Source organism: Siniperca chuatsi, linkage group LG13, assembly GCF_020085105.1.
Source record: "Siniperca chuatsi isolate FFG_IHB_CAS linkage group LG13, ASM2008510v1, whole genome shotgun sequence".
NCBI lineage: Eukaryota > Metazoa > Chordata > Actinopteri > Centrarchiformes > Sinipercidae > Siniperca > Siniperca chuatsi.
This window is the reverse complement of record NC_058054.1, coordinates 20,978,157-21,003,853: the sequence shown is the minus strand read 5'-3', so window position 1 is coordinate 21,003,853 and position 25,697 is coordinate 20,978,157. Positions and strand designations below refer to the sequence as shown.

Genomic DNA, 25,697 nt, shown 5'->3' with positions numbered 1-25,697 from the left:
AGTCAACGCAGTGCGTGGCTCAACAGCGGCGCCCGCTGGCGGTACATGCTCTCTGCATGCACTGCAAGTCGCACTGTGGTTATTCCCTATGTGGCCACAGGGTGGCGCTGCTGCACTGCAAAATAATTTACCTAGTGCTTCCAAGCAGAGGTATCATTATAAGGCATGGATGTTAGTGTATAATAGAAAATAAAATAACGAATAAAAATACGTATTAATTTAATGAGGCCATAAATGTTCTGTTTGATACTCAACTTAGTTTTTCAGCCTTTTGCTTCATAACTTTTAACTTTATGACAATTGCTCATACTGTAAATGTGATTTTGAACTGATCAACGTTTCAGAATATTCAGTATATTCCAAACTAAAAGAATATATACTTGTTCATGCATAGCCCATGTAACATATAAAACATTAAATATTTTCCTATTTGGTGCAATAACAATGCTGAATGGTCATTTCTATAGTTTATCTCCATAAAATGTGAAATCCCAGTTTGTGTCAACGGGTAAGGTTACCACTTAAATACTTTTCTACCTTTTGGGTTTTAATAAGGTCAGAAGAAAAGAAAAAAAAAATAAGTTGATTTTTCAGTTATTATTTTATCATGTTTACACAAAAATGTCAACAAAGAGGTATGTAGGGGGAAAAAACACCTCCCCAGACCACGAGGACCCCAAAAGCCCTGGTTTCTCCAGTACATGCATTTTAAATGAACTTTTAAAACCAACCTCTCACATTAATTTACATACCATCTGTGCTTTCATCAATAATTGCATGTCAAGAGTATTGATAGCACGTGTTTGCCTAAGGGCCCCTGTGTGAGCGTAACCTCAAAGTAAATAAAGATCTTACATTTGCCCTCACTGATACTAAATTTTCCATCCCCTGCTAATAGCACCGGAGAGCACACTTTGCCAACGAAACAGGCAGATAAAGGTTTACTCTTTGAACTCTTTCATGCGTGGTTTTTGCTCTGAACCACTTAAACACTGAAAAAGAGAGAGAGAGACAGGAACAGTGGTCTGCTGCTGCCAGGTCTTTAATGAGACTGACTGACTGACATGGTAGAGTGGAGACAAGGCATCTCTGGTGGCACTCTGATCTGCACGTAGGCCTACATTTGCATATCAGCAGACCTTGAGTAAACTACGCAGACACTGTTCATAGATTGTTTCTGATTTCCTTTCTGTGCTTAACAGTGTCTCTGTTTTCAATACAGACAAAGCACATATGGACATACGTTATCAGGAAAGGAGTTCCATTTTGAGGTTCTTGTACTGAGTACCTCCATTTTATGCTACTTTATACTTCTACTCCACAACATTTCAGTGTGAAATATTACACTTTTCACGCCACTCCATTTATCTGACAGCTATAACTTTTCAGTTCAAAATTTTACATTAAAAAACATGTGATAAGCTTGTAAAATACAATTCATCATTGAAACACTGGTTCCCAGCCTTTTTGCCTCGTGACGGCTAACAAAAAAACTGCGTCTTGTTGGCGGGCCTTGTCCCGTTTCAGATGTCTATGAGCTGTCGGCAGTCCAATCAAAGAGACATTTCACCTCTAAACTGCTCAGATGGTTTAAATTAAATAACGGTCTGAGGCCCACAGAGGTCAATTATCAAATATTTCACAAAATACAAAATTCACAAAGTACCCCTTCATCAACACTGCCATTTATTTAAAGAATTTATCCTTCAACCATTTAACTAGCCATTACTTTAAGCAAACTATTATAACTGTTATCCATTACTTTTAGCTAACTATTTTAACTGTTATCCATTACTTTTAGCTAACTATTTTAACTGTTATCCATTACTTTTAGCTAATTATTTTAACTGTTCATCCATTACTTTTAGCTAACTATTTTAACAGTTCAGCCATTACTTTTAGCTAACTATTTTAACAGTTCATCCATTCATTTTATCTATTTCAGCCATTCACCTATTACGTTTAGCTAACTATTGGTAGTTGCTAGTTTTAGCTAGCTAGTTTCCATGCTCTCTCAACACATAGTGTTCAGGTGTTACAGCTGACTCAATACATGGACTCAATATATTTCCATGTAGCCCCTGGCAACTGCAGAAGTACCCCCTGGTTTGGGATCACTAGAGGAAAGATCAAAAAATGTAGACAAATTTGTGTAGCAGAATTCATTTTTCTAATTTCCTACCCATTCAATCATCTCATGATTCCCCAGGTTTATGTCGTGACCCTTTGGAAGGGGCCCGATCCCTAGGTTGGGAACCACCAGACTAACTGTATATAAAGCAGTTAAAACTAGCTCCAACTCCACCAGCTACAAGAGATAATGCCACTTATGCATTAATGCATCAGTAACAATCTAATAATGTTATACACTATAATATATCAGGAACAGGGGCCATTTTTCTGCAGAATTAGTACATTTACTTTTAAAACTTTACATATACTTGTAATGGAGTTTTTTTTTTTAGATTGTTGTATTGGTACTTTCACTTAAGTAAAGGATATGAGTACTTTTCCACCACTGTACATTATACACTATAGGCATGTTTACTCCACTTATGATACACACATTCCACACATGCAGACACACAGGGACACAAACACCAGGATTACTTAGAAGAACCTATCTGACAATCATCACATTTTGCTTTTAGACAGCGCAGCCACAACACCCTCTCTTATCTGCATCCTCCATCAGGTCCACACAGAGCAACGTGCAGCCAGGCCCACGTTTGAGAAGCCGCCGTGGAGGGCAGCGTCTGTGTGTGTAGAGCAGCCGTGTGCCCATGGCCAGGGTGGAGGGGGAAATGCTGCTGCCTTATCGCTCCTGTAATACAGGGCAGACCAGTGGCCACAGAGGAAGCTGGGGCAGTGCTCGCAGACTGTGACGCTCTCAGAGCCTTACTGGAATTCACAACAAAAAAGCAAAAGGACTCTGACTAATCTCATCTCTCATACGATGACAAGAAAAATAATAGTTTCAGAATGATAAAAAAAAAAAAAAAGTGGAAAAAAGTTGCTTTTGTGACACTGAAGGTGTTGAACTCAGGCTCAGCATTTTTTCCAGGCAAACATGAATAGCTTTGTTGTTCATATCCTCTTAGAGAAAGTTGTTATGGAAAGTGCAGTGCATAGTAAACTGAGGTCGGGAAAATACAGCAGCAGGGTATTACCGTAAAACAACAGTCTTATCTTTAATCATGTCAGCAGTGCCACGTTATTTAATAAGTCAGGTACACAGTCAGAGCCCCACTATGGTGTTGATGGTGTTGTCAAAATCTAATTTGACCTATATTTGAACTATATATGTATATATATAAATAAAGGGACATTATGCAACAATAAAGCTCCCAGGTCATATCCAGATCTAAGCCTTGTGTCTAGCTCTAGATGACCTTTGATGGAGTTTGCATTGTGCTGCAGTGAGCATGTTTTGTTTATCTCACCCCTTAAGATGTGGCATATTTGATATTCTCATGCTGCGTAGGCCTCCCCTCTCTTTTTCTCTCTTTCAGTCTCTTTCCCTCTACCACACGCTGCAGCGCATGTTGAACATCTCCTCCCACGCACTCGCTCACTTTGACACACCAGAGAGCCACAGAGCCCCCGTCTGTCTCTCTCTGTCTTTGTGTCAAATAAGGACACTATTGATCTGGGCAAAATCAAGAGAAGGACATGTGGATTAAACATGATTTGGGTACAGTAGATCTTTATCTTGATCGGACCACCATGGGACCAAATTTCAGAGAAAAGCTGGTTATTTGGTGAAACCAGCCAACATTCTGTGTGATTGCAATAGCAGAAAATTGGTGGAAAATCCAACATCCACACTGTGTGTGAAATGTGTTTACCTGGTCTGTTCATGCATAATCAATATTCACTATTTCATTTTTCTTCTTTTCCCCTCAGGTGTAGTGGGTTTCCTCCATCTTTAAGTGTCACATCTGTTCATCTGTGTGTGTGTGTGTGTGTGTGTGTTGGTGTGTGTGTGAGCATGCATGTGCTTTAATGTGTCATCTTTGAGTGTGCATGTGTGATCCCAGGGGTGTTTTGTTATTGTTATTTTTTTGGGTTTTTACAAAACAATGATGACAGCACGTTCTTGTGTGCCGCTGCGGCCCCACAGGGATGCTCCCTTCCATGTCCGAACAATTCCCAGGCTGGCTGCGCGCTGGGTGAAGAGCCCCGAGGAATCAGCACAAATGTCAGGCTGGTGCCATGTCCATAAATGCATCACGATAAATGTGAGTTGACACAGACGACTGCTTTACACACAGGCTAATGTCCAAGGATCCACTTATTTTTTACGTACATCAAGTGACATCATTTCTTTTTTCAAAGGAATAAATCAAGATGATGAGAAAAATGCATTCATCACACAGAATTACCATAACATTTTTGTACTCCATATGTCTAACGAGTGAGTTATATTATTCATTTTTTACATAAAGGCAAAGTTGATATTAAACACCGCATGCATAGCCTCCTTTTTCCTCATGGAAAGGTCAGAAAACCATGTCTTACAATTTGGGTGTGTTTTGACATTTCTCGTGCATTTGCTCATTCTGTGGATTATATAACTGCTGCCATAAACATTCTATGTATTTGAAGGTATTTGAGGCATGCAAAGGCTCACTGAGAGAAAACAATGGCATATCTATGATGACTGCCGCCATGTTTGATAACTAGATGATTTGTGACATTTTCTGGGAAGGACACATCCTGTTATTGTCCTAATCCTGCATTTTAGAGTCCATGAAACACAAGACACACAAGACACACACATCCAAGAAGCCTTAGAGGAAGTTAACTGCCTCATCTGATCTTTTCCAGATTCATCATTTTCTTTAGAGCGGGGCAGAACTGTCTTTTTCAGCACACTTCCTCACCCATCTGTCTCAGCCACTCTGAGCTGATCTCTGCCATCTACACACCCGCCTGGACAGCTATTGAATTATCCTGGAATGCCCCACCTTACCCTGTATTCCTCCCACTGACTGCCCAGTTGACTTCAGTCCTTATTGTCAACCCAACTAAAAACAAACAGCAGCTGGCCAGGAGAAACTCCAGGAAGACATTTGTTTTTATAAAGTGGATATGGAGAGAGCAGGTTTGTTTTGCTGGAAGTGGTTCTCTTCCTTTCTTGCCTTGGCCCCAGGCCGTGGGCCCTTTCAGGGCCTGGCTAGTAGAGTGGAGAAAGGAGGCTGACTGGCTGTCAGCTGGATCCACTGGCAGTGGGAGCCTCCGGCCCTGCCTGAACCCAGGCAGTTCACAGACGCTGCTGCCGGGGCAGTCTGCCTTCTCCCAGCTGACGTCAGTCACCAACAGACCACAAGACTTGTGTTAGAGTTTCAAACAAACACGCTGCTCATTGCCATGGCAGTATGGACCACCACCATGGAAAACGCTAGTCCTCGTCTGCGCCCGTGTTTACCATAAACAGTTGCCTCATTTTTGCTGAATCTTAAGGAAGCGGACGATGGTTCAGGTTTCTTGTTGTCATCCAGACATCCACAAACATCTCCAAAATCTTATTCAATGGAACAAAGGACCTTTAGATCAGTATTTCTCCGCACTGGTCCATGAGTACTGCCAATTTTATATCCTACCACGTCGTTTTCATAGCTAAGTAATGAGTGCCTTTTTAAAGACTGGTGACCAGATGAGTGCAATAAAATACCTGTCAGAATTTCAAAAAACAACCAGTACTCTGTATCTCAGCATGTGAGCTCTGAACTAATTGCAGTACAAGTATTAATGAATAGTATTTATCAGTGGTGTAAGAAGTACTCCGATCTTTTACTTAAGTAAAAGTAGCTATACCACAGGGTAGAAACACTCTGTTACAAGTAAAAGTCCTGCATTTAAAATTTTACTTAAGTACAAAAGTATTAGCATTACAGTATACATATTCCATATATACTTATACCAAAAGTAAAAGTAATCGCAGAATGGCCCATTTCAGAATAACGTGTATTATATTATTGGATTATGATTATTGATGCATTAATGTGTTCATCACTTTGATTTTGCAGTTGGTAAATGTGGAGCCAATTTAAAGGTATTTATACTGTGTGTTTTATATATATTACTTTATATACTTCTGGGCAGCTTGTGAATTTCCTCCTGGGGATCAATAATATAATAATATCATAGTTTATTTGTTTATTATATTTTGTATTTTTAATCTGAATCTGTAAAATAACTAGTAACTGAATCAAATGTCATCACTGCACTTATGTTCAGTACTTGAGTAAATGTACTGGGTTACTTTCCAACCACTTATCCATTTATCAACTCTAAAGAGACCCCCCCCCCCAAATCTATCACCACAAACACTGTAAAATGACACATTGTCAGGAGAGCTACTGAGCGTTCACCCAACACGAGCAATGAAGATGAGATTACATCAGTAAATGTCTTTAGTTAATGGCAGCAACGTTGTTTAGTCTTCCCTCCTCTGTTTTGTTGAACTTACTCAGAAACTGAAATCTGTAAAAGTCATCTCGTGGCTTCACGCTGATTTCATTCAGCGTGCCCTCCTGTTGATCACGTATTCCAGATGCTTATCTGCGTGGGTCAAGGTGATCACGGCCATGGGAGAGTGAATGCCCCGAGGGCCCAGCACATAGCATCCCTACCTCTACCCTTCCTGTATCCGTCGCTCGCTCAGTGTCCAGCAGTCACTGAACTCAAATCAGAGGGAAGCCGCGTCACTGATGTCACTGCAGTGACTAAGGACTGAATCGAGTAGTTTGTAACTTCCACCTTGTTTCCCCCCCTTGCAAAACTGAAACCATGACGTGAACAAAAACCACATCAGTTGCTTTATTGTAATTGCAGGATCATGTTTGTGAATGTTGTTGTGCACCTGAATATGGCTGTGGGAAACACATCTGTCTGCCTTTTAGTCATAGCCATAGGTCACGAATTCCAACATTTCATCACTCCTTCTCCAGGTTGATGAAAAGTTTTGAGACGAAAATATATATATATTTATATATATATATTCGTTGATTTTTTTTGCTGATGGGATCCAATAACACACAGACCAGAAAATTCTGTAATACATGCCCATTTTAATAATCTGATAGAAAACATTTGTTGAGCACAACATACACCATTTTACCATATATTGTGAGGAAAACACTGAAAAAATATATTTGAAACAATGTTATATATTTCAGCAAATATTCCTCTAGCTGTACAATGACCCGTCACCGTACACAATATACTGCAGTAAATATTCAGCCTTCATAATCCGCCAGGAACAAAAGACAAAAACAAAAGCCAGACTTCTTCTGCACCTCACGTGAGGTGTTGTTGGTTGAGACTGTACAAACATTTCCGACCGGTAATTTCAAACCAAACATACATTTCAAATTGTCAAAATTGAACTGCATAACTTCATGTTATGGTCTTATAGCAAAACAGCTCGCTAAACACAATAAATCAGAACCACCAGACAAGTTCAATCAAACTGTGATTTGACATGTGGTAGTGCATATAAATAATAACAAATATACAGGGATAATTAACAATCAAATATCAATATTATCATATACAAGAATAAGATCATAAATACACTGTTACAAACAGCTGAAGGGTCACTGCAACACAGCTGGGTGCAACAAGGTTGTGCAACTCTGTGACCACTTACATACACACTCACATGCGCGCGCACACACACACACACACACACACACACACACACACACACACACACACACACAGGAAATATCATGTCATGACACGATATTGACCCCCCCCCCCAATTTTGAAGGTTGCACCTTACAATGTGGTACCTTAAAGGTAGTGTTGGACAGATCAGCAACCAGCTGCGGAACTGTCAACATATTCAAAGTGCTGGAATAAAAACTACAGGATACATTTCGCAAAAAGGTGTCTATTTAAATTGTGCACACAGTCTCACAGTCTTTCAAAGTTCAGAATGAGTCACGTATTCACGAGAATGGAATGCTGTTAACCACAACAGGTGTGTGAGAGAGCTAATGAAAAGGGGGAATTAACAAGGTGGAAACAGATGGCACAGCTCAGCACAATGCAAGATGAGGAGTTTTTTCTCTTAGATATTTTTGGTCAATAATGAATGATCATTAATTGATAATTGGCTTTCATTTGCCGGGACTCTTTATCCAGCTATAGGAAGATGTGAGGGCTCAATTTGGCTTCTGGTTGGAAGTTTGACTTGTTACACTAGTGACTCGTGACAAGCATGGGATCACACTTTTCAAAAGGTAGCAGTGCAATCATCAAAGTGCTTTCTTTACAGGATCTTTGGAGGTTTTTTGTTTTAAAAAATAAAAAGTTTTTGGACTCAAAAATAAAAAAGTATTTCCACTTTCAAGGAATTTGATCTATGAGTTATTTAATTGCTTATGAAGTGAATTATTGGAAAGAAAACAGTTGAATAAATCAAATTAAATTATTATTTTGGTTTTACATGTTTACTATAATGTCTTCTGTAAATTACTGATGCTTTCAACACTCTCTTCATCCTATGCCACAAAGTGCAAATTGTGCTGGGAAGTCAACTGATTTTAGAAATACATCCACTGACGCTTTTGTGAGAACAAGCTTATTCTATTGCCAGAACATTAGGAAGACTGTGTGAGACAAATATGTCCTTTTTGTAGAAAAGTTGACACATTTTACAGCTACATGAATGTGTTCAATAAATTATAAAAACACTTAAAAAAAGACATGGTCGTTAAAAAAAAGGCACACAACTTTTTTTTTTTTTTTGAAGTGTTAGAAAAACGACTTGGTTACAAATAACTTGTTGACCAGTAGTTTTGGTTGGACACTTCACCAGGTGGCGGCATCCAATCCTCACACAATACAAAGACTCTAAATGAACATAAAAGACGTCCTGAAGTGCAAGTTTGGATTTTTTACTAGTCCCAGTATATGGATATTTATTGTCCACTTCACCTTCTTTGTCTGTGGGAACCAAGATTCAGCCCTGCCTCTGCTGTCCGACAGTAGTCCCTTCTTTAAAGAACAGACGCTACACTCTTCCAGCTCCCTTCTAGGGGGCTCAAAAACAAACTGCCACAGGGTTTCCAAGCCTCGTTTGCAGGGGCGCCCCACATTCAGTCAGGCCCTCTTTGCCAGGCAGCTCCAAAGAGCCAGATTGCAGGATTGCTCCACTGCAATTAAATTAATTCAGCCAAAAACAGCAAAACCTGCTGCACTCTAACAACATCAGTTCAGCTATGTTTCCGCTGGAGTGACGTCGCACGTTGCCATTTCTACCCCGTCCTGATCAGAGGGATGGTCTTGGAGTGTCACACCGTCAGCTGTCTCCATCATCCCACTCTCACAGTCTCCATCCTGTCCATCCTGGTCATCCAGGGTCAGTTCAAACTGAAATTTGGTCGCCACAGATCCCCCCTCCACCTCCCCATGTGGGCCGCCCTCCCCGTCGCTGGTGTAGAAGGGGGGGGAGGGACTCTGGGGGATCATGCTCTGGTACCAGTTCCTGTTGTCCTCCAGTGTGTCCAGGATGTCCTGGGCGTCGGGGTGGACTAGGTCGGCCCACGTCTCCCACAGAGGGTGGACAATGTAATCGATGAAGCCAACCTAGCAAAGATAACGAGGAGTGATGTCAGTAAAAATAAAAAAAAATAACAACAATATTAACGTTCTGTTTTTGGAGCTAGATGTGTGTGTTCCCTACCTGCGTTCTCTCCACTGAAGCTGTGTGTTTGTCGCACATCGGACTGATCTCCATCCCCCTCTCCCTCTCTCTGTCTCCCTGGTGGAAGAACTCATCCATGATCCTGTCTGTCCACTGTCGGTACAGATCCAGAGGCTTGGTTGGGTTACTCAGGTCCGCACAGTGAACCATGTTACGCAAAACCTGCAGGAAATATAAATAAATAAATTCATTAATTAAATTAAAAAAAATCAACATCTTGCATCTCTTTCATGTGTACCAGACTGTCTGCATCATGTGCGTGTACAAGCCTGCCTCTTACCTGCATCCTATCTGTATAGTTGTCCAACAGCAGGACTCCAGAGCTGGTCACTTTCTTGGTTTCCACCATCGTCTTCAGATCAGCCAGCAGGCTCATGTGTTTAGACATGTCAGTTGCCAATACCTGGAAGAGTGAAAGACACGGAGAATGATGTAAGAAATTATTTAGGGACGAAGCAATGAAGTAGTCAAGACATCATTCTTGAAGCTAAAACTGGCCTGCAGCTTCAGACAGACATGTAGACGTTCCCTCACCATGTCTATGACCATCCTCCGGAGTGTCTGCCTCTGCTTCTTGGTGAGGTTTTGGAAGATGTCGCAGTTGTCTTCCTGCAGCAGCTTGAAGCCCACGGCCAGGTGGTGGTTCTCCAGCACTGACTCATCGTTGTACATCAGAGCCAGCTCGGAGTCTAAAGGCAGAGGAGGGAGAAATGACAGGAAGAGAGAAATTAAATGGAGCTCTAGCTTTTTAAACTCAGGTCAGGTAACTATGGTAACCATGCAACGTCCCTAAAAACCAACGTTGTTGCCATTAAACCAAATATCTCTGCCTATTTTGTAAATGTAGGCTAAATCTGTTGACTTTTTTGACAGTTTGACTTGACTTACTGGTGTTGATTAGGAACTGGTTGGACACTCCTGGGTGGTCCACGTCGTGAATGGCTGCAGCGAAAATGGCGGCCAAAATCTCCAGATCTGTGAAAACCGCCTGTGTTTGAAGAGAAGGAAGAAGAAGAAAAAAAAGTGAGCTTGTCAATAAACTGGCCAAACAAGGTAAGGTATTAGGCAACGGATAGAGGCCGATCCTTCCATGTGTCATCCTCTCCAGCATGCAGTTTCAGGGGCATGGCAATATTAGTGACGTAAATCCAGTCAGCTCATTAAATCATAATAAATGATGAAAAAGGTGTGGGCCATGGTGTCAGGTAAGTAACTGGAACTTAATTTAAGACCAATTTAACAACTAATAAAAGCACAAATGCATGATCACTATCAGAAAAAGTGACTTACATCCAGTGCGGGAGTGGACAGGAGGATATGTGTGGACTGGGCTACGTCAGCGGCGTGTAGGCTGTTGTGGTAGGCCACGTCGGAGTGATAGTGGCCCTCCAGGGTCAGCATGAACGTCACAAAGGTGTCCGTTGGAATCTTGAACGTCCTCATGAGGTCTCGCTCCTGCATGCGACACAGAGGAAGAAAATGAAGAAGAAAAACAAGAGGTTAACAGTGAGAACAGGGATTCCTTCCTGAAGATGTTACAGCACGTTAGTTGTACTTTCAAGAATCTCTTACAGTAGACGTATTCGCCAGCAGACTAGTGATCCGACCAATTTCGAAACCATATTCATCAAATTGTGAATCATATATTACAGAAAAGGCAGGAAATGAAAACAATTTGTTCTCCTGCCAGGATGATTCACAGCTAGAAATCAATTTCAGCTGCTAATGTCCCTCTAGCAGATGTTCCCGTAGCAATATGGACAGCTGAACGTAACAGAGAACATACTGTACGCATGTGGGCTGCGCCTCATGCCTTCTATAGCCGTGTGTGTGTGTGTGTGTGTGTGTGTGTATGAATGCTTTCGCACATTTTTTATGAGCTCTTCCTGAATTGACAAGGAGGTGGAAGATGAGGAGGATGAATAGGCAGGGCACTGACCTGAAAGATGGTGTACATGATGCATGTGAGCGGTCGGTTATGGGAGTGCTCGGCCACTCTGAAGATATTCAGGCCCCATTTGTTGATGTCCTCCAGGTCCTTAGAGAGAGTAGACAAGACGACTATAAGTATCTCAGCCAATCACACAATTTTCATGTTTTTTTTTGCTGTTTAATCTGTCCATCACTTACCTTCGACAGGAGTTCCTCCTGGTCCGTCTTGACCCCAAAACGGTTGCTGGTGCTTCCAGAGATGCTGGGCGTGTGGCTGACCTTCCTCACCCCACTGATCTGAGTCATCATCCCACCCTGCTGCTGCTGATGGCCCTGCCTCCTCTTCCTTTCCCTCGACTTAGGAACTGGACATGGAAGCTCCAACTCATTCTGCTTGTCTGGAGAAAATAGAAACAGAGGACACAAACAAATTTGATTAAAGACGTGGTTTTTCGGTTACTCTAGAGACAAAAACAGACTAGTCTAGGGGACGTTGTATAAGCATCCTGGCTTGTGTTGCCGTTGTACTGAGTGAACAAAATTAACCTGGGAAGATAGTTGACCTCTCACACCTACGTGACGACACATTAAAGCTGCACCAACAGTTCCTTAATTAGCAAGCAATCCTTTAATTCCAGTTTACTTTGCTAAATATGCATTTCTTTTGACAGCGAAAAACGCAAAAAAAAAAAAGAAAACTCAAATAAACAAACTATTTACATATAAAGGTGATAAGAACGTCATAATGACAAAGGGTCAAGAAGTGCTCATGAGATGTTATGAAACATGACAATGCTCCAGTGGCCCGTGAATTCTGAGAAACCGAGCCGTGTTGTAATAACAATCCACAGAATCGCGGAAAGTTTGGCTCATGTTAAGACGAAATGTTTAGGAGAGAACGTACTTGTTAGTATGCGGGTTTGTTTGGTGCATGTGATCCAGTCTGTTGACAGTGTGTACGTGTGCGAGTGCACGACTCCTTCGGTCTGTGTGTGTGTGTGCACCACAAACACTGCAGTGAGAAAGAAATATCTCAGCTGCATCCTCTACAAAGCACAGGAAGAAAATGATCTCACTGCACCTGACAGGCGTTAGCTGCAATGCAGATGACAACAAAAACACAAGAGCACAGAGAGAAACTCGGCTTATCTTTGAAGCTTCTGGTTATCTCTTCTCCCCAAAGCAGCTCTATCATGCAGAAATATCTACGACTGCACCACTTCTATTGTTAGGAGAGGTATAGTTGCTTCCACTGTGCATCCATCGCCTCGCTTCCCTTTTAGATTTTGCTCCTCTGTGGTAAGAAGACGGAGGTGTGTTTACTAGCAAGTGCAGAACATCGGTCTGCCAACAGCTCTGATAAGCTGGCTGTCTGGGTGTATGGTGGTGGTGAGTTGGATGGGAAGGAGGAAAACCTGAAGGGCTGGCTGGCCATGAGTCACAAAACGACGCCGGGCTTTTAAGAGACAAGGAAACACTGCTGTCCTGATAAATAATGCAGTGTCTATCTGGACCTGATGGCCAAGTATGCACACAAACTCTCCAACCATGCACACAAACCCCTGATCTCTCCGGAGGGAAGCCCCAAATCTCTCTGCAGTCAGAGCAAGGGGACTCTCTGTCTCTCCCATCCAGACCAGATCAGACTGGTTTGAGAGCAGTGGAGCAGACTAACTGTGAGTTTCTCTGCTACTTAGCACATGCTTTGGGTAACCTCACAACCTCTGCCATATATAGAAGGATGTTGGCTCATGTAAGGCTTACATTGCAGTTATGCATACAACGCATTTTGTGATGACACAATGCATACTTCATTGTGTCTGTGTGTGTGTTGTTATTTGTGTGTGAATATGTGTTGCGGTGCTCACCTAGGAAGGTGTTGGAGATGTACTCTGACACTTGGTTGCCTGAGCGACTCATCTCAGACAGGTGGCTCAGCTCCCGGTTCAGCATCCTCTTGAACTGGAAGCATAGAGATAAAAAAAAAATACATCAGTTTAAATGATCTATACAAGGAAATACACAGACATTATATCATTTTACTGCTGTTTCGAGCAGAGGAATAAAGCATTTCCTGTTATTTTCCACTGGAATATGTCCCATGAGAACATGGCCTCTGTAGTTTAATGCGCCATATAAGGTCTGTGTTTATGTCTTCTTGGTTTGAGTTAGCCACTAGGACACTTGACTGCCTAGCATTTTCTAGCTGCATTTTTCCAGGTAAACAAAATGCGGCAGTTTTTCTCAGTGCACACCACCACTGAGCTAGAGCATGATGAAATCAGAATCAGTCTAATCTAATCAAACACAACCAAGTGTGTAATCAAAACAAAACTAAATCAATGTGGGAAATCAGACATTTCAGTATGTACAGTATGTAGAATATCCAGTATGCCCCCACACACACACACACACACACACACACACACACACACTCCCATCTATGCCAATTCTCCTCTGGGACACACCTTGATGTATCCCCAGGACACAGAGAACAGGTAGTTGGCCTCAGGCATGGTGCTGAGCTGTGCCGAGCCCCTGGCGCTCCCCAGCAGAAGCCCTGTATGCTCCTCTCTGAGTGGACCCCCAAGGCTGAGCTCAGCCCTACAACCTGAAGCTCAAAGCGCCACCAAATCCCCACCTTACAACGGTCGACTATGGTAAAAACGCCCCAGCTGAACTCTCCAGAGAGGGGCTGTGATGGACCCCTACATCCCCGGCCCAATGCGACACCTCATAGCGTCGCCCACTGTTTTCCAGGATCGCAACCCACTGGCGAGAGTGATGGAATCCCCCTGGATGCAATCAATATTTCCTCTCCTTCTCTCCGGTTCCCGCTGCCTCTGTCCGTCTCTCTAAACCTCTTTCTCCTCCAGACACCATCCAAATGTTATCCAGTGACATGCAGGGGGGAAATCCAGCCTTCCAAGCCCAGATTGAGCAAGGCAAGGAGGAAGGGCAGGCTCTAAGACAGAGACAGAAAGGAAAGGAGGGACGGAGAAAGGCGGAGAGGAGGAGGAGCAGGGGGTGCGCTCTAGCTGTAGAGTCCCCTGTGGCAGACAGGCTGATGGAGTCTCTCTCGCTCTCTTTCCCCCCACATCTTTGTCTCTCTTTCTAGCTATTTCTCTCGTTCTCCCTCACTCCTGTGCAAACCCCCTCCCAACTCCCCCCACCTCTGTTCCCCTCCCTTCTCGATCAGCTCCCTCTGCTCAGTAATGCAGAACAGATCCAACGCATACTGCGCAATGTGAGTCTTCAAAGCAAAGAGTGTTTATCACTTGGGTGAGGGGAAGCTGGCTATTAATTTACCAGATTGGGTTTGAAACTTTTTTTTGTGCATTGTTGGAACAGAACCATAAGCTGCTGCGCACTCTTAATAATAATTTCAGTACATTTTAAAGACCTGTTCTTGTTCTCAATTTCAGCTATTGTCTACAATATTTTATCTATAATATCTATAACATCACATTTCCTGTCTCACTGCAGCAGATTTCTGCATTAAAAAGACACAAACATAGATGATGGGAGACAAACAGATGAGAGAGTTTTCAGTCTGCCGCCCACCAGCGTACCACCAATTGCACGACAACCTGAACGCCATGGCAACAGAGTCACATGGTCCCCTCCATTGTTCTCATGGTGGTCCCCACTCTAAACACATGGCATCACATCACATACATACACACACAAGCATGTGCAACCACACACACATTCAATACACAATCTATAGCAGAGATGCTCTAGATAGACACAACTAGGCTAGGCATTGTAAAAACACACAAGCACAGACACAATTTCTGTTGCAGATTCTGATGCAAAATGAGAGAGAGGCACTAATGCAAAACCCTATCCTAATCTTTATAATGAATACAGTGGAATAATGGTGCAATCAATTCTTTTTCCTGAAAATGTCATTTCCTGTTTTTATAACGTCTTCAAACACTATGAGAAAAGAAAAAAAACAGCCATGATTATGCCTTTTGCCAGGGCTTTATTATTTCTTACAATGGGGTCTTTTCTCTTCATACTGAACCAGACTCTCTCTGGTCTCAACAGCTGTCTAATAGCTGTCAAGCAGACAGCTAACATCTACTTGACTGTGAAACTTGAATACCACTTTCAAAGCATTGGCTGCACTCAAAACCCAGACTGCCAGAGGCAGTCCATAAAAATCAAAGAGAGCTCGTAAGGACAAAAAATTGAGCTTGGAATCAGAAGGCTTTATTCCATTCAAAGGGAACTTGTAATTGATTCTTTAAAGCAGCGGAACAGTGTGGATTTGTGTGACCTCTAGGAAATGAATCAGCCACAGAGCCACATGTCAGTCACACAGGGTCATGTAGTTCAGCTCAGACACACAGTATACGCTCACGGCATGGTGACAAGTCTATGAGTGTGTTCAGGAGACTAGATTACTCAATGTGTGGCGTTAACTCACACATCCTTTTACGTTAGCAAAGAGCGCTCACATTCAGAACAAACCGTTGTCTTAGGTAACCTAGAGAAGCTACATAAACGAAAGAAAAAGACTTGTGGTTAGCTCTCAGAAGATGATAAGCTGATGCCTCATAAAGTTTGAATTTTCAAAATAGGTGCACACTGGAGTAACTGTCTCGCAAAATAGCAATGTAAATTATTAAGCCAAAACACTATTAACACCTGAACTCATTTAAAATCAACACAAAAAGTGTTTGCCACCACACTACTGGTTTTGTTTTGCTGGACGGAATCCTAAAACAAACCACCCTAAACAAGACAGGAAAATCTCAAGGTAATGAGTAACAAAAGCAAACTAAATTCAATATTTATTGTTTTCTAAAGAAATGAATTATCTTAGATCAAATGAATTAATCTATTCTTGCATAAATCACACTATCCATATGGCAGACCACACTCCACAGCTGCAAAACGAACTCACCTTTTTCCAACTTGTAAGCATCCCAATGTTTTTCTTTTGCTTTTCAGAACAACATAGTCCCATTGTCACTTAACAAAAACCAAACACAACCTGATAGAAATCCTGTAAAGTTCTAGGAGCAATAAGTCTGTTCAGTGTGTCTGAGACTCTGCCTGCTTCCTCTCTCTATTCTCTTTTCTGAAGTGGAGTCAGGCAGGAAACATATAGTGATAAAGCTGACTTGACTGACTGGCCTACACAGCCTAACAAGAGATCGGTGGCTCCTCCCTCCAACACAGGCCCGAGCATGTGTCCCCACCTACTTCCCTTTTACTTGATAGAGTAATTCACTGAAGTCATTTACTGGTAGACATCCTGCTTCCTTCCTAACATGGCCTCAGGCATCAAACAACCAACATACCTGAGCTCATCACTGAAAAGTCCCAGATAACAAGTTCAACAGACAGCAATGCTGACGTATCGTGAAGGAAAATCTCAAATGACATGTATGAATCTGGGACAAACCTTTAAAAGTTGGCTCAGTTCTTACAGCACACTTTGACCTTGACTGGAGCAGAGATAGAAATGGGATTGCACAGGAACAGCCTCATATTGCATTACTTCGGCTGTGCAATCTAACAAAGCCCGGAGTGATCCAATGCTGCCTCTGTTCCATGCGTGGCTGTTTACAGTGTCAACACACAGTGGCTTATGCCTAGCGGGTATTCACAGTTTAGCAACATTAGAAAGACACGTTTCCTAGAAGGTGTTGATCAAAACCAGGTAAGAATAGGGTTACAGTGAAAACAGGTTATATGTTTACCTTCCTCATTCTGGCTCATTTTCCATGATAACAGCAGATTACAGAGGTAAAACTTTTTAATTACAATTAGGCACCATAATCACTACTGCAGCTTAGTTGATCCCCTCACCGCCCTTTCAGTCAAACGGAATCACACTATAATTTAATGTCCATTACCCCTGCTACAGCTACAGACCCACCACTACATCTGTTTCAATAATTTTGTCATTTTTTCCCCTCTGAAGACGGCGGTGCTTCAAAGTTGAAGTGACCACACGTGAGTTAAAGTTTCCTACTCGCTCGCGCTCTGCTCGGGGGCTTGCTCGCACGCTAACCCGCAAAGCGCTACACTCCTCTAACTGGATTCAGATGGCAGTGTTTGTCCAAGGCCGTCACCAGCATCAGCATGGAAGTGTGGCGAGGCTAATGATAGTGAGGGGCAGGGAAGCAGCTCCCCGCTCTGAGGTCACAGCGACCGGGCTGGTGGTCAGCAGGGTGTGTGGTCCTGTAGCCCCGGATACACCTGTGCCCTTGGACACTGAAAACAGAGACACCCTGGGTTTGATCGTGGGTTCAATTACATCCTCTCTGGTTCCGAAAAGAAACAGGCTCTTTGTCAAACATCACGTCATATAAATGCTGGGAACGAGCAAAAGCCTACAGATGCTGCATTAATGGTGCAATAATAAAACCGTATTTGACACTTATTTTGCAATAAAAACGTGACTGGACAAATAAATGATTTCTTTTCATCCCCGTGCAATTGCACAACAATCTTAACACACTGACAAATCTAAACTGTAACATCATAAACTGCTGACCTCCGCTCTTTCAAAAGCAGCATTGGTTAACAATGCTTAGGAGGTGGTAGTGTGTCATACTGGGAGGACTCTGATTCGGCGAACAATGTGCCCGGCCTGCCTGACCAAGCGGCTGTGCTGCTGCGCGCCTGCAGGGCCTTGTGCTCATTGTCTTGACAGTCCCAGTGACGTGGTTGTCTGTAAAGACTCAACCTGGCTGCATGGTCAAAGCGCCACTATTGTCGTCTGGTAACCAGGGAGCAGAGGAGAGGGGGCAGTGGGGGCATAGGAACTAAAGAGACAGGAAACTGGTGTCACGGTCACCCGTCACGGTCTGACAACACTCCCCATCCCAATCCTCCCTCAGACCACAGTGTAGAATACAGACGGAAATGTACAACACCACCCTGGGTGTTTATAATCTGACGCCGCCATACAGTCTCCACTGTCTGCGTGGGGGTTGAGTAATACTGTGCACTGTATAGTAATTTGGTTGAGCTCTACACAGATGAAATACACACAGAAGAACGTTTATGTGCATCAAAGCAAAGGGAAGTAATTAGTTCTAAATAGCTGCTTTGTGTAGTCTTGCAGTACCACAATGTGTTTAAACCAAAACAGTAAGCTGACTTTAAAAAAAATAAAAAATTTAAAACAACATGTTGGACTTTTTAGCCACGCCAGCGGGGTTCTCTAGGGATGGTAATGTCTATTTGTCTATTGGACTGGATATTTTGTACAGACACTCATGGTGGCCAGAGGATGTTCCAATGACTTTGGTGATCCCCTGACTTTTCCTCTAGCATCATCATGAGGTTGACATTTTTGTTTTTAAGTGAAATTTCTTTACAAGTATTAGATGGATTGCCATGAGGTTTGGTACAGACATTCCTGTCCCCCTCAGAATGAATGTAATAACTTTGGTGATCCCTTAACCTTCCATATAGTGCCATCATCAGATAAAAATTTGTCCAAAACTTTGGTATATATCTAAATATCTGCTAATGACATTCCCATCAGTCTCAGCTGTACTTATTTGCTAATTAGCAAATGTTAGCATTAAAACTGCTAAACAGGAGCATGGTAACATTGTTATTGCGAGTGTGTTAGTCTGCTAACTTCGGCATTTAGCTAATGCACCAAAAAAATGAAATAACTTGGTAAAGTTTTTAAGTTTGTAAAGGTTCTACACAGTACACAAAATACTGTACTAGAGGTTTTCATGGTGTAAATTGTAACTTTAGAGGTATGCTCCACTTAATTTATTCTTTTTAGAGAACATCTTTCAAATAAACTCAATATGGGCTAACTTCAAGTAATTTACATTTCATTCCATTACTATGCAGGATGTATGGCAATGCAATTAATGCAGTTCAGCCAAATATCCCAGCTAGTGGGAGAGAGTATGTTCAAGTTTAGCCACTGTTCATTTGCTATATATTGTATTATTACATGCAAACATGAAATGTTTGGTCAGACACAACTCTAGCTAGTGGAAGAATATTAATATAAAAGGAAAATAAGTGGAGTGCTTTCAATTGGTGGCCTCAGCAACACAGAGCGCAAAGAGGATTCAGCACAAAGTACCTGTCATGACTCCTTTTGAATAAGATATGAAGATAAGGTTGAAAAACAGTTGAGTATACCTTTAAAGCTTTTATGAACTTTCCTCTAGCAAGTCTTAATCCTCTCTGTTAATCTTAAAACTATAGCCTGGACAAACTGATGTCTGTCAGTTAACTTGAGAAAGTGAACCAATGTCCCACTGAGCTCAACATTACAACAGAGCCAACATACACACTACACTAAAATGAATGACAAATGCATCTGTGTGCAGTTTAAATCATACTGCATGTACATCTGCCGCTCAGCCCAGTTGTATAACATGCCATGTCTCTCAGGTAGGTTGACTAAGGTGAGGAAATTGAAGCAGAACAATGCTTTCCATGGAATACAAACATTCATGCAATATACAAAGTTAACAGGAACGCAGTAGTCATGTATGCAAAGCAAACACTGCTCATACTTCTTTTTTTACAAGAGATCCATAAAATGATGATGCCAGCTTATACACTACCACAGAACAGCTGCTACTTTGCAAGTGCGTCAATGTGGCAAAAAAGCAATTTACATTTTGCATACATTGTGCAAATTGACAACCACACTGCAACAATGACCAGTTGTACAGCTGTGTACAAGTCAGTCAGGTCAGCAAGTTCAGTATCAATATCAAGTCTTCTGACAGCGTATTACAGAATCCATACTGTGATAATAATGATTGTGTAATTTGGAGATTAAAAGGTTCCTATGTGAGTATAAAATCGTCTGACCTCTTGGACTCATTAAATATTTCATTAGTATTGGTGGCCCAAGCCAACAACAATGTTACCTGAGATCTCTCCATACAAGATTCCCTTAAGCTTATGGTCTAAAATATGACAAATATGTCAAATGTTTTGTTTTGAAGAGAAATGTATTGTGCATAACCAGCTGCTCAAATGAATATCAACATCAACAACTGCAATTCCATAAACACAAGTCTCATGTAATTTCATTTTAAAGTCTGTTCTCAGAGTCACATTATTGGACATGTGGATGCAAAAACTTCCAGGCAATTTCACAAATGCACATATACATATGATAATATACAGGCTAACTGTCCTACCTTGTTGGAGGCCATGTCGCTGACAGAGCGGTAGGTCTGGATGGTCTCCAACTGGTCCAGACACCAGTCCAGCTCCTCCATGGTCTCCATAGCCAGCTTCTGGTAGGACTCATCTGCCAACAGACACATGGACACGTAATCAGGCCCAAGAGGCTCTATGTCCATAGTGGAGCCCCCCGATACCATGCATGGAGGTCCGAGGGTCCCAGAGTGGCTTGATCTTACGGAGGACTGACCCGCAGAACATCCGGGAGACGCAGAGGAAGAAGGGGAGGTGTGTACACAGAGCTCCTTCATCTTGTTACGCTCCACCACCTCAGAAAATTCAGGGAAGTCGTACTCTCAGACACACTGAGGCTAGAGTTACTGTTTGCCGACTCTCTCTCTGTAGTCTCTTTCTCTCCGTACCCCCTCTTTCCCTCACTCTCGTGCGCTCTTCAGACCCCTTCCACTCTGTCTGGTTCCCCCGCCCCCTCTCAGGCTCTCTCTCGTTCGCTTATCCCCCCTCGCAGTACCACTCAACTGAACGAGTCGCGTGCAAACTAGGCGGTCTGCTGCCTCCTGCTGTTGATGTGTCTGTGACCCCTCTTCCCATTTAAACACATACAAATTATGTCTACTTACAGGTACAGTACACAAGCCCACTGCCTGAAGAGGGGCTTTTGGTTAAAGAGACCCATCTGGCTTTACTTTTTTAACACTCAAATGGAATAAACAAATGCATCTCTATGATATCTATTATATTAAAACTATGGAGGGAAGAAGAAGAAGAAGAGAAAGGGGGGGAGATGGGGAGTAGGAGAGAAAAACCTACATGAATTTATTTAATGCACTTTGTCACTGCTGCAAAGACAACCGCTCCAACTCACTCCACTCCCGATGACTTCCTTTCTGAAACATGCAGACCACTTCAAGGCTGCACTCTGCTGAACTGCAGCAGCAGCTCACACCACACCACCATGCTTCACAAACTGGCTCTCTCCTCTCTGAACCTCTCTGAGGGAGGAAAAAAAATTATATCAAACACCAAACTCTGTGTTTGCACAAGCAACACGAGAGGCAAACTTTGACTCCCTGAATTGGGGGAAGGCCAGGCCAGGGTCTCTCTGTGGGCCAAAGAAACTAAAGCACTTCCTCTTTGGCCCTGAACTCACACAAAACAAGGAGCGGAATTACTGAATGACGGAGTGACTGCTGAGGACAATCATAGCTGTCATTCAATGAAATAGCTCTGTCGTTAGCAGCTATGACTCACATGTGGTAGGCGCACAAGTTTTAGAAGGAAAAAAGTGGTTTATGAGAAATGCACTGAGATGATAACACATGAGGAAACAAATTAAGAAGCATAATTCTCCGATAAACCAGGGAGAATGTTGATTCAACAAATTTCTGCCTGGAACGAGTGAACGCATCTGGATCGCCCCACCTTCTTTTTTCTATGGAAAAGACTGATCTCTACTTCATAGGGTTTCACACATGGAAGAAATTTACTCCATATGCTTAGCACAACAGGACAGCCAGCGTGCTGCTCCCCAATTTACGTCAATATAGTGGATCAAAGCACTTCAAAGCACAGTGATGGCGTACAGACTCTGAACCACCGGTGTTTAACAAAGAACTTCAATGAAATCTCAGACGATATATGTGCAGTTGAGGAAACCTCCTACCATTGAAAGGTATCAGAACAACATGATGACAGTGAGTGAATAAAAAAGGAGAGAGTCAAGTTCCAACCATTTAAGCTTGACTGCGGTCTTTAGAAATCAGGCCACTGGCTCCTCAGATTACAAGAGCACGACTGCTAGCGCTAGCCTCATTCCTCAGGTCAGACCAATTTTCCTTTACTTCAGCTCCAGGTTGGAGAATTCAAAGTACCCTTGGCTACAATATACAGCTGAATGCCAAGCTTTGTGGTTCAAACTATTCACAGGAACCACTGGCATCCAAACCATGTAAAAGTCAGTGACACAGAGCAGAAATCAAAGCAGTGCATGCACAAGGCGGTGAGCTGTTGAAACTGGGTATACACCAACGTGCAGCAGTCTTGAGCCATAGGGGCAAGAGACGTTGCCAAGAAGGTGCGACCACATCCTGCTCCTTCCCTCTGATGAGGGCATATAGAGACATTAGACATTTTAACAGGGGAGTCAGGAAACATCAAAGGCTTGGCTCATCCACACCGCCTGTATGACCGGATTCAGGTCATTTTGAAGCTGGCAGCTGATTCATTTACACAGTCCAGAATCTGATGGCAGTAAAAACCCTCCGATGTAGACTACAGAACAAAAGTTTACTGGTTTTGGTGTCTGGCTTCAAACCACTTGCCTACAGCAAGATCACTGAAGCAGAACTTCACATATTCATCTGTTGTGTTTCCTAAAAATGACAACAGCTGGACCTGGAGCCACGCTTCCCTAACATGACTCATGTTATAGTCAAGTCTGAGTTGAAGTTGTAATTAAACCAAAGTAATGCGCACACACGCACACAGTAGGAGTAGATGGGAACTGCTGAAACCATCAACACCTCTCTCTGGTTGATCATAAATACTGTGTGTTAAATGGGCTGACAGACATTCCACAATGTCACCAGTCAAAGGTGGCGTGACGCACTTCCAGTCTGAAAAACCTGCTACCAGACAGAGTGCGAGGTACTTTTCCAGCCTATTTTTTCAGTGGAAGTCTATTTTTTTCTTTTTCTTTGGTGAGTCCTAATGCTTTGGCCATATGCTGGAGGCTGCCGAGAGGACAACAGACCTCAGTGTGCAGACAGACCCCGTCTGCCTCCCCTCTCTCCCCCTTTTCCCTCCAACTCTCTCCCCTATAGGGCCACAAACCGGCCTCTGTAAGAACCATCAACTGCACCAACGACCAGGGCTGCAGCTCAAACATCCCCCCCACCTCCATTCCCGCCCGAGCACCTTCCGATCACATCCACCTCACACTGCCCCTCTCTGTGCTCTCAACCCACCCACCCCAAAAACCTGCTTCCCTCACTGTCTGGCTGAAGTTTGGTGTGCAGAAGTTTACTGCCTCATCTATCATATCTCCTACTGATAAGCTATAGCCAGTGGTGGAAGAAGTATTCAGATCCTTTACTTAAGTAAAAGTAGTAATATCAAAATGAAAAAGTACTTCATTACAATAAAAAGTCCTGCATTCAAAAAAAGTAAAAGTACTCACTGTACAGAATAATGTTAAATTCTAATTTTTTTTAGTTTTTATTATTATTATTATTGGTGCAATAACATGTAAGAAAGTACACTCAGTAAGTAAAGTACTTCAATAACTGTACTTAGTTACTTTCCACAGGGGCAGTTTCTGTGTAAGCAACTCTACATGTGTGACGTACAGTACAGTTGAGGTTTTCATGTAGTATTTGAGTTTTCATGGTGAGGCTGACTTTAACAAAGTGACTAATATGGCTTAGGTCTTGCTTATTCATACCTATTTGACTTGTCAGGAAATAATGGGGCCAGTTATAACTGAGGGTCAATGAGAAACACTTGAGTCATCGGCACCAGTTAAAGTGTAAACAGTTCCGAGATATCTGCATGTACGCAAACACACATTCCTCACCTTGAGCTCACCGCATTATGAAGGAGAAAACGCATACTTTGACACCGATATGTGCACGTACTCAGTGCTGTTTGGGTTTTCACTTTGCACTACATGTGGAGCTGAGACAGACTAACACTGAGGCTGAGCAATGAGTCACGTTTGTACTGCCCCAAATGTACTTCCATTTATTCAGCAGTCAAGACAGGGGGAAATAAAGAGTTTGACATGATGAAACAGAGAAAGAGAAAGAAAGGGAGAGAAGCACCTTAATTCTACTAAATGTTTGTCCAATCAGAAAGCAACACAAAGGGGTACACATCTGGTGGGAAAATACACCAAAACTGTAAATACCTTGAACGTGATCAGTGACTTGCCTACATTAAATTTCACGACTCACTCTTTGAGTAAAACAAACTTTGCTCTTTGATTATGTAATTTGCATCATGTATATTGCTTCAAATCCAGAAAATTTATGTATCTGCTTCCTCATTTTGACATGTTGTTTTTCCACATGATGTTATGTATAATTTCAAAGTTTAATTATTTTTTTTTTTTTTTTTAATTGGTTACACAATTATATCTCACAGCCACTGACAAATCTCATTTATCTATTGTCAGAACAATAAAAATTATGCAAGGTGTGATATTTTGATATCTCAATAAAGTAAGTGACTACTGTATGAGATAGAATTTGCTATCACATTAAAAGAGTGGTGTGGTGTAAAAGAAGTAATCTCTGGGGAACCTATGGTATGGTGGACATTTACAGTAGGTCCAACCCTGAAACCACACTATCACCCTTTGTCTTCTCTGACAAACAACCCTCACTACTGATTATGTCTCTTCATAGTTTACAACTGCGGCATAATCTTCTGACTTATCAACACAAACAAAAGGCTTCAACAATTATACAAACACACACACACACACACACACACACACACACACACACCTCATCAGGGCCTGTTTGACAGCTCCTTCACAATGCACCATGGAGCTGTGTTGGCACGGGCCAGCTTGAGGGATGGGCCGCAGCAAGGTTTATGACTGTGCTGACGTCAATGACATAATTCAAATACTTAGCCAGGCTGCACACTTCCAGTCCTCCGGATCTTCTCCTCTGGCTACGAGCCTGGAAAACCTGACATGGATTCCTGCTGTGGAGCAGAGAAACTACTGCAGACAGGAGCGGAGTGGACTGCCCCGACTGAAAATGACAGGTCAAATTTGTTCTGGCTGTCAGTTTGTGGTCAGCTGTCTGTGTGTGCCTGTGTGTCCGTCCACCCATCTGTTTATTCATTATTTCAAATGTGAGGGAGT

The 25,697-nt window shown here is 42.4% G+C and overlaps 1 protein-coding gene across 6 annotated transcripts in view; it reads right to left on the bottom strand.

Moving 5' to 3' along the window:
- Window positions 1-7,056: 7,056 nt before the first annotated feature.
- Window positions 7,057-25,697, bottom strand: part of LOC122887556 (cAMP-specific 3',5'-cyclic phosphodiesterase 4B-like) — a 51,136-nt gene continuing 32,495 nt past the window's right edge. For 4 of the 6 annotated variants that reach the window (XM_044220875.1, XM_044220876.1, XM_044220878.1 and 1 more), the window contains 10 exons: window positions 20,818-20,930; window positions 13,522-13,615; window positions 11,852-12,051; window positions 11,661-11,759; window positions 11,012-11,176; window positions 10,610-10,709; window positions 10,256-10,410; window positions 10,002-10,124; window positions 9,701-9,883; window positions 7,057-9,603 (listed from right to left, as the gene is read on the bottom strand). In XM_044220875.1, the coding sequence (XP_044076810.1) occupies window positions 9,235-9,603; window positions 9,701-9,883; window positions 10,002-10,124; window positions 10,256-10,410; window positions 10,610-10,709; window positions 11,012-11,176; window positions 11,661-11,759; window positions 11,852-12,051; window positions 13,522-13,615; window positions 20,818-20,930 (1,601 nt within the window). In that variant the 3' untranslated portion in view covers window positions 7,057-9,234. Of the gene's footprint in view, window positions 9,604-9,700; window positions 9,884-10,001; window positions 10,125-10,255; window positions 10,411-10,609; window positions 10,710-11,011; window positions 11,177-11,660; window positions 11,760-11,851; window positions 12,052-13,521; window positions 13,616-14,121; window positions 15,214-20,817; window positions 20,931-21,053; window positions 21,237-25,697 lie in introns of those variants that run through there. The other 2 variants (XM_044220880.1, XM_044220881.1) reach the window with 2 other exon arrangements.